The sequence below is a fragment of the Toxotes jaculatrix genome, chromosome 2, assembly GCF_017976425.1.
Source record: "Toxotes jaculatrix isolate fToxJac2 chromosome 2, fToxJac2.pri, whole genome shotgun sequence".
NCBI lineage: Eukaryota > Metazoa > Chordata > Actinopteri > Toxotidae > Toxotes > Toxotes jaculatrix.
In genome coordinates, this window is record NC_054395.1 from 14,202,321 (window position 1) to 14,211,912 (window position 9,592).

Genomic DNA, 9,592 nt, shown 5'->3' on the forward strand with positions numbered 1-9,592 from the left:
GGTTACATTTTATTTAGCCTACTACATGATAAAATATCGAGTTTCCAAAATGTTTTGATTTACGGGTAATGTCTATGAACATGCACGTAATATACATGAGACAGTAAAAAGTAAAATGCAGTTGACCTTTTCTGCCTCTGTGGGGAAAATAACATGCGTTTGTGGGGATGACCTCTCTCACTTTCACAACTTCAACACCTTCAGCGTTTCTATGGAAGAACTAACCGGGTTTAACCTGGTTTTGCGTAAAGGAAAATATTTTATCGCCAGTTTTATGCGATAAGTGAAATGTTCAACCGTGAAACAACGTCTAACTATAACAACTGTAAGCGCCAGCGTTAGTGGTTTCCATTGGCAACCGGACCCATGTTCACGAGAACAACTGCTCGCTCACAGTGACCAAACAACAGAGGAGGCAGGAGGGAGTTTACCGAAATGTGACGCGTGTTGCGGTTTGTTTGGGTTTTTTTTTATTTTATCTTCTTACTGTTTCTCTCTGTATTTCCACCTGTTACAGACTTAAAAAAAGAAAGAAAGAAAGAAAAACCTCCAAAAAGCTGTAGCTTTTGTTGAATGATAGGACACACCGTGTTGTCTTGGCAACTTTCAGGCGACAGCTATTGAATTACAGAAACGGGGCCCAGGTTCTCTGTTCTCAGGACATTCAGTTACAGAAAATCAAGTGGCACCGACCGTATCAGTGCGTTAGTTTTCCTTATTCAGACTTTCACAAAGTTACGGATTTAGGTCGGTTTTGTTCAAGTTTTCTAGGGGGGCGGCTCTGCTGTTCGCAACAAAAGCCACAGTAGCAGGTAGGTGAGCCGTGTCTTAGAGAAAGTCAGAAATCCCCTCCGCACAGGCAAAATAAATGAATAAAATTAGGTATTAATTATACTAGTTCTGACGGCTGTTTTTCACTTTCAAGTTTGTTGTCAATGTCACAGTAATGCACAAAAAGAAAAAAAATAAGGATAATGTCCTTAAAATTTAACACAATATTTTCAAGTTTGCTACTGTAAGTTGCTTCCTAAAATTTCTCAAATATTTCATATGGAGGCTTAATGTAAAAATACTGTATTGGGCCAAGGTTTTCAGCTCTAAAAGTAAAGTGAGCATGCTTTCAAAAACAAAGCCATGAACATGTTTTATTTATCAATTAAATTCATACAAAGTGCTATAAACAGAAAAAACCCCAAAAACTATACCACACAAAATATTTGGTGTGACCAGCCTTTGTCTTTAAAAAAGCACCAATTGTCCTACATACTGTTGAGAACAATTGGTTTTTCAAGGTACATGTTGTTCCAAGCATCTTGTAGAATTTGCCAGAGTTCCTCTGTGAGTTTAGGTTGTTGCAGTGTCTTGTGTCTCCGAGTGTAATCCCAGACTGAGTGGATAACAGGGACCCTGTGAAGGCCATACCATCTGTAGCAGGACTCCTTGTTCTTCTTGTCGCTAAAGATAGTTCTTTATGTTTCTGGATGTATATTTGGGGACATTGTAATGCTACAGGATGAATTTGGGACTGCTCAGACACCACTCTGATTGTATTGCATGACTGAAGAATCAAAACATCTAAAATGCGTAAGACTTTTGCTCAGTGCTGTATAAAAATATTAGTTTAACAATTACAGTTGTGAATTTCCCCTAGGGGGTGAATAAAATATCTATCTGTCGAACATACTTGACTCACAAAATCACAAAACACCAGTTTCAGTATGGGCCAAATATCTGCAGTGAAAATAATTTTGAACACACAATTAATAATTTTCAAATGTCAGCATCCTTCAACTGATGGAGTCTGCTTTTCATTATCCATAGGACTATTTCACTGAAGACATCATGTCACGTCACAGTAGGAAAAGTACATGTATAAATAATAAAATCACTAATGGCTGAAGTCCATTTAGCTGCTTGAGTTTCAGGGTCCTGGTATTGTGCATGCTTTCATACTGTCATGGTATAATCACTGGAACAGAGCCAGTGTTAATGTCAAAATGTCTGCTGTGAGAGACATGTTTTCATCACTGTGAACAGGTGAAGAGAGAAAATCAGATTCAGAGGGCCCGCTGCCTGATCATGACTGCTGTGGTTCGACCTGGAGTCAATGTTTCAGAGCTTTGTGAGGATGGAGACAAGTTCCTTAAGGCTGGAGAGCTTGGGAGGGCCACGTCTCTCTACATGTCTGCCTTCAGGACTCACGCGGCCTCCACTGTGTCCCACATGCGGAAACTAGAGAAGTCCAGTTTGGCTGGGGTCATCTCAACCCTGGAAGGCTGGCTTGACAGTCATGGGGAGAGCCAACCTTCTGAGGGTCTTAATAAAGGTCTGGCAGCTGTGTTCCTGTCCACACTCTGCCCCAACAACTTGTCAGCCACCATTTTCAAAATGGAGTCTCTCCTTCAGAGCGGCAGGCATGGCTGCGAGGAGATTTTTGCTCGCTGCACTGCTCTGCTTGACAGCAAGAGACACCCTCATCCAGAAGGTTTGACTCGCATGGTGTTGGAGATAACTCGCGCGCTAGCCTGCTTGTTCGCAGAGCCTCATGGTGTTAAGGGGCTGAAGCTTTATCTGGAAGCTTACCAGAGTAACAAATCTGAAATTGTCACGCTGGTGAAAACCAGGCAGGCGCAGCACCTGTCAAAAATAGTGAAGGCCTTTACTGTCCAGACACTGCATGTACACCCTTCCGTGATGTTTGACGGCCAGTGGGAAGTGACAACAAAGGACAGTGAAAAACTTAGTGTAGAGGCTTCTTCTGTAATTATTGAGTTTTTGCTGGCTATCTCACCTGGTAATAAAGAAGTGCAGGAACTTCAAGCAGCATATTTGTTTTTGACTGGCAGATTTGGGGACAGTGCAGAAGTGTACTCTGCCCTCTTGCATCATGGCCACTGTACTACAGACAAGTCATTCCAAGACAGTCCTGAGAGGAGAGCTCGTCTCTTAACCAGTCGAGCGGCTGCCTTTTTCTCAGCAGGAGGACGGACTGCGGAGGCGTGTGGGGATCTGGGGGAAGCATTTGAGATCCACCCTGCCACTGCCCGAATTCATTTCCAAACGCTCTTCACAGAACATGGCACAGGGGTGGCTGCTCGCAACCATCTCCGTCAGCAGGCAGAGAGGGGCCTGTGTGGTTTCAGAGAGAGGGTCCTCATCCGCCCAGACCTGCGGTCCACTGAAGGAGTTGAGCTCCTGGACCCTGTGATCACTCAGTTACGGACCCTGTGCCATTTGGAGCCTGACGGGGGAGGCAGAGAGCTGCGAGTACGACTGGCTGACTGTCTTCTCCTCAGAGGGGAACACAAAGAGGCCCACTCTATCTGTAGCCAGCTAGTTGCCGCCCAAGGTCAGCAGAGCTATCAAAACACAGTGCAGGTTCTTCATGGATATGCAAGACTTCTCTCCGATGACCACAAGGGGGCATTAGAAGACTTCCAGGGTGTCATCGAACACAGCGCCCCCCACCCGTCCAGCTGTGTGCGGGCGCTCTGTGGCAGGGGGCTTCTGCGCATGATGGGTGGCTTAAACTACCTCACAGCTCTAGACTATGTGACAGCCAGCAGGCTGCAGCCTCAGGAAGCAGCATTCACTGTTCGCTGCTTGGTGCCATGGAACTGCCGGGGGCTGCTGTTTACTGTTTTAGTGGAGCAGGGACGAGTCATGCTGGAGGGGACTGAAGAGCACAAATCCAAGTCCCGAACCACTGAAGACTCCGAGCAGTCCCAGCAGGAGGATCAGCTGCATGTCCCGTCAAAGAGAGAAAGCCACAGATCAGGGTAAGATGTTTGTCTCAAATACAGTTTACTCAAGAGGCCTTTTTGACAGGAGACATTTTGGCATGTCACAGTAGGACACACACAGGTGTCAATAATTAAGATAATGATGACTGAATTCCATTTAGCTGCTTCAGTTTCAGGGTGCTGGTGTTTGTCATGCAGGCTGTCTCTCACACTGATATGGCTGACTGAGAAACTTGAATATAATGGAGCTATTATTAATTTTCTGAGTAGCGCCTGTGCTTTTCTTAGTACGACAAGTCAAAATGTCTGCTGTGAAAAAGGCAGATGGCACATGACATATCTAAAATCTGAAGTTGACTATGCAACTTTCACAGATGATTTATTTAGTTCTGTGCTCAACATCTCAATGAAAGTACAAAATTCAGTTTATCAGTCCTGCTCTAATGAAAGTCCTCATTCATGTTTTCTCAATTAAATATATATTGCTTGTTGTATCACCTTTTCCCATTTTACATGACAGGACTCCTGCTGGTGTCCACTCCCTGGCTGTGCTGCTGATGGAGCTCCAGCCAGGTGCTGATGGGCCTCAGATCCTGGCAGCAGATGCCTTGTACCAGCTTGGGCGGGTGGAGGAGGCCTACCGGCTTCTGCTCTCTGTCGGACCCACCAGTCCTCGGGCACCCATTCTTGCTCGTCTCGCCCTGCTGCAGTTGCATAGAGGCTTTCTTTATGACACCAATCAGGTACGCATAGAAGGTGTTTACGTGCAGACTCCTAAATGATGCCCAGAGGCACCATTAGTTCTTCAAAGGCGATCTAGGGTGTCTTTCTGCCAAATTAGAAAAGCTATAATTACCGCTAGAATAGTTATTTACTGTAAACAGTTTCATATTTTATGCCATTTAAGTTAAGGTTTCTGTGTGACAAGGTATTGAAATGTTGCAGAAACGCTGTCTGTGGCCTAGTATTTATCTGCTCAGTAAGAGTGTAATGCTTGGGAAAACCTATTGTATTGCAAAGTTCCTTCGTATCAGTACACTGTTCCGGTATAGCCTGTTTCAGTAGCTTGAGCTTAAAGGATCATACCTTAAAAATACATACAGGATCTGAGTGACAATAGCCAATACAGTCACTGTCCATAACCTAACAAAATTCTAGTTAGGTTGAGAAACCGCTGCCGTTCTCATTCACTCAATCTGCTCTCTTTTTTATACAAACCTGGTGCCGTGGCAAACCGTTTAAAAAACAGTCTAATTACAGTATTGTCACTATTATGGTCAGCTTTAGAGCTACAAGTCAGTTGATTCATTTTTACTCTTTTTTTTTAATTAATCGATTTAATCACTACATTTAAAAAAAACCCTCCAGGATGAATAATTCATCCTGGAGGGTTGATTTTTTTTTCAAATAGACTGAAAACTGTAGTGACGTTACCCTACCCACAGGTCTATGTTTATATTAGTCACAGATAGCTTACAGAGGGGTGGCTGTGAATTTCCTTTTTACGTAAATATCATACGCGGTCCCCCACAGTCCCCCCCCCCCCTCCCCCCCCGTCCTCCACAGGCCTCCACAGGCCTCCGAGATTAAATAGGCATTTTATTTGGGTCACATTGTAATTTGGACAGGGTTTGCCTTTTGTCACTTGCAAAACATTAAACAGCCACGAGGTCGCTTTTAAGTTTTGAACAGCTTGGGGTGTTGTCACATATTATACTTCATTTTTAAAACGTATTCATTGTTATAATTAAACATTAAGTGTATTTTCAATACCAAATGATCAACTGAACTGAACATCTCACAGTCTCACAGTGTACATTATTCTGAGGGAATGCAGTAACAGCACTGAGTTTAATACCTTTATTCCTTAACTTTACAGCTTTTGCAGTGAGAAAAAGATTTCATGCCTTTCCATTTTTCCTGCAGCTGTTGAAAAAGCTCATCCAGTGTGGTGATACGAGCTGCTTGCGCCCCCTGCTGGCAGTGGCGCAACAGAAGGACCGTGCACTGTTGCAAGGACACTGCCACTCTGCTGCAAAACGCATCCTGGAGGGCACGAGAGAGGAGAGCGCTGTCAGGGAGGCTGTGGCTTATCTCTCCATCGCTATTATGGCATCTGGTGATTAGGATCTGATTTAATGAGATGCTGATGTTTGGTACTGGTCTGATTGTGATTGTTGTCCTAATTAACAGTGGGTAATACTTTAATCTAGATAGGGGGATTGATTAAAGGGATAAAGAGAAGGGTTGGCACAAAACAGAAGCTTTGTTTCTACATTTGGCTTCAGTTCAGCAGAGATACATGACTCTCAATGTCAATGACAAGCCATTTCATCTTATTTTCATACATGCTACTACTCTCTTGGATCTGTGCTTTGTAATGTATAACTATGGAAACTATGGAAACTATGCAAAAGTGCATTTTTGGTTTTTCGGCCCGAAGACTTTTATCACCGAAACAACATGGCCAAAACAGGATGTTGTGATGACGCAAGTGAAAACCGCGGCCAGTACGAGCTTGCACTTTTGTTGTAGTAGTCCTGCAGAGAAAATTTTAAAATGCACTTTGTGTTTTTATGAGAGAACATATTTAATTTTACAATCTTTCAGCAGGCCAGTAGGCCTGTACATTATTATTTAATGTACACATGAGAGGGGTCAGGTTAAACATTTTATTATGAATTTTATTTTATATTGTGCATTGTTGGAATGTGCTAAATACATATTTTCATAATTTTGTAATTGATTTATTCTTTGAAACATTCATATTAATTTATGCAATTGCAATGCCTTGCAATTTTAGTGAGGTTAGTACACAGTTATAGCCATAAATGCAATGGTACTAATAATTGGCATAATAATTTCTTTCTGTGTTTCGGTTTTCGGCCTTGGTTTCCTCATTTTCGGTTTTCGGTTTCGGCCAAGAATTGTCATTTCGGTGCATCCCTAGTAAATACCATAAATCCAGTGAATTAATTGTGTTTTTCAAGGTGGTGAGGCGGCAGACTCCTTGCTGGAGAGAGCGAGGTGTTATGCTCTGCTGAGCCAACGGAAGACGGCCATCTTTGATTTCAGTGCCATTCTGAAGGAGCACCCAAAACACGTTCAGGCCCTCTGTGGGAGAGGCTTCACCTATCTCATGCTGAATCAACAAAAGGTATTCTGGAGTTGAATCACTTGCAAATGTGCCTTATGTACAATATAGCAGATTGGTTTTTCTCTGTCCTTGTCCAAACTTTATGCTACACCAAGCAGCTTTACACTGAAAAGTAACAGCTTGAAAAGTCAAATTTCAAGAGTCACAATATTTAATGTAAAATACCAGCATTATGCTTATGATGACCAACATTGGCAGGAAAAAGAAGCAATAGATGTATTGTTTCATGTTGACAGAGAAGCAAACACTATTACACTATGGAAAAATTTGCGTAAATAAGATTTACAGGTCCTCAGGTTATTGGATACTGTTTTCTTTTACAAATGTAGTTGAATTTTTCTGATAGGGCTGATGTAATTTTACGTAAAATTGCCTGGTGCCACTGTAGAAGATTCGTATGTTTAGTATAAATATAAAATTTAAATGGCCTTTTTCCCATTCTGTAGGAATGCACTCATGATATCTTGGCAGCACTTCAGATAAACACTGACATGGTCACCAACGACATCCTATCACTCAAGGACAAGGCACGGAAGCTTGTCTGTGACTGGCTGCATCAGTTCTGTCGGACCAATCTGTCAGACATCCTGGGCACTAATGCTGTCCCCTGCCACGAAGAGCAGCTCAGAGAGGCTTTTATAATCGGTGGAGCTCTGATGAGGACTGACTGCAGAGACCCCCGATGGCATCTCCTCTATGTGGACACACTCTTAGCTAAAGGTGAGATGGGACCTTGATGTCACTGGAAATTGTCTGGTTGGAATATTGTGGTTTAGGCTGTGTGGTGTTACCAGCCTAAAAAACTAAGGAAGCTGGCGCTCCTTGTTTATACTAATCCTTTTGCTGTTGCTGTCGTGGTCCATCTGCTCCAGGTGATTTTAAGGCTGCAGGTGCTCATCTGTGCCAGGTGTTTGGCCAGGAGCCAAGAGATGCAGTGGCCCAGGCCCGGGTGGGTGTGGTGGAGGCCTGGCAACAGAACTACCGCAGCGCAGCTCGCAGGCTCAGCAAACTGACTGAGAAAGATCCGTCCAGTCTAGATTTCTTGCTGGCCCTGATCCAATTCAGTCAGCGAAAACACATTGCACAGGTAAGTCTCAATGCTGGAATCTTAGGTTTCAGTTTGAAGAACGAGTGCTGCGGGCAAATTGTGTTCTGGGAGAATTTTTTATTCTACCATTGTCAGAAAATTAGTTTTATCATTTAGCTGCAGACACATTTTGATTACAGGGATAAAAAAAATTGCCAGCGTCAGTTTAGGAGGTGCTCTTGGATGATGCATATTTCAAATGCTTGAAATGGACAGTAAGGTCAGAGAAGATGGAAAAGTATCTGTAATGTATGATGTTATGAGTGAACAGTTATACAATACTTACAGGACAGGACAGCAGTATCATTCACTACTCTAGCTAAAGTATTGTCAGTAAAGAGTATTTTATGTATTTATAAATAGCATGTGAATTATTCAGAACTTATAATGTAACAGGCAGCAGCGCAGGAGGCCGGTGCTGTGTCATCAGATGGGCAGTGGGATCAGGCCCTTGCACTACTGACTGTAGCAGTACAAGCAGTGGGCAACCACAGACTCCAGTATCTCCGCCAGCGGGCTGCCTGCCTCGCTCAGCTGGGCTTACATGAGCGGGCCATAGCTGACCTAGATGTAGTTATCCAGAAGCACGGTGGATCTGACTCCAGCTGCTCCGAAGATCCCCAAGTCTGGGCAGAGGACTTATGTCGGCGAGGTCGCAGCCTGGTACTCTGTTCCAGAGAAGGAGCAGCTCTGGAGGACTTCACTCAAGCCCTGGAGCTCCACAGGGACCAAACCATCCAGTGTGTGGAGGCTGGTCTGGGGAGGCTTCGTCTGGCTGAGTGCTTCCTGCGGGGGGCGCTGCAGCACTACGGGGAGCAGCAGCTCACTAAAGCCTGGACGTTGATTGAATGTGGCCTCATTGTGGACAATGAGAACTCAGAGCTACGTAGACTGAGGACAAGGGTCAAACGGGAAGTGGCCAGCCCCTGCAATGTGAACTAGCGTTGATAGTCAGAGAATCAAACAGGACACAGGAGCTCCAACTGAGCTTATAAAATGTAGCCATGCCAGTGCCTGGACCTTCAAGTGTTGTTTTGTGGAGAATCTGTTGAACTGGTGAGAAATCTTCCACTATTTTATAGGATGTTCGATGGTTCTCTGAGGACACGGCTTTGATTCATATTATGTCTTCCAAGTTCTAATTAAGGATTAACAACAGTGTTGGTTGAAGATTTCAGTATCTTTACAATTACAGAACAACAGTATATTGAATATGAGAGGGGTAAGGAAATCATTGAGATTTTCAACACCACAACTTTATTGAATGTTTTAATTTCCCTTATTCTATGAACCTGTTAACTTTGGTGGTTCATGCATCTTATAACTGAAACATCACTAATTGAATTATTGTGAATATGGAAACAGTACATGATGGTAATGATTATATGGTATAAAGATAATCACGCAACATAAAATTAGATAGCATGGTTCAACTGGAACCATCACACCTAGAAAAGCGATTTAAGAAAGTGCCCGATGTGCAGGTTTTATGCTTTTAAAATAAAGGAGGCACAATTTTCTTTAATAATATTTAAAGACAATTTAGTATACATAGAAAACAGGAAAACATGAATAAATACTAGAATTTAACCCATACTACTGACA

At 43.1% G+C, this 9,592-nt stretch overlaps 1 protein-coding gene across 1 annotated transcript; it reads left to right on the plus strand.

Moving 5' to 3' along the window:
• The first annotated feature begins 316 nt into the window (after positions 1-316).
• ttc34 (tetratricopeptide repeat domain 34) lies at positions 317-9,169 on the plus strand. The gene is made up of 8 exons (XM_041052374.1): positions 317-452; positions 2,038-3,779; positions 4,264-4,486; positions 5,670-5,862; positions 6,734-6,900; positions 7,347-7,620; positions 7,773-7,987; positions 8,384-9,169. The coding sequence occupies exons 2-8, from the start codon at positions 2,080-2,082 to the stop codon at positions 8,927-8,929; spliced, it is 3,318 nt and encodes a 1,105-aa protein (XP_040908308.1). The 5' UTR covers positions 317-452; positions 2,038-2,079; the 3' UTR covers positions 8,930-9,169.
• The last annotated feature ends 423 nt before the right edge of the window (positions 9,170-9,592 follow it).

Coding starts and splice junctions, on each gene's coding strand:
- ttc34 (XM_041052374.1), top strand. CDS start 2,080: ATGACTGCTGTGGTTCGACCTGGAGTCAATGTTTCAGAGCTTTGTGAG. Junction 7,621..7,772: donor GGACACACTCTTAGCTAAAG/GTGAGATGGGAC, acceptor CATCTGCTCCAG/GTGATTTTAAGGCTGCAGGT. Junction 7,988..8,383: donor AGCGAAAACACATTGCACAG/GTAAGTCTCAAT, acceptor ATAATGTAACAG/GCAGCAGCGCAGGAGGCCGG.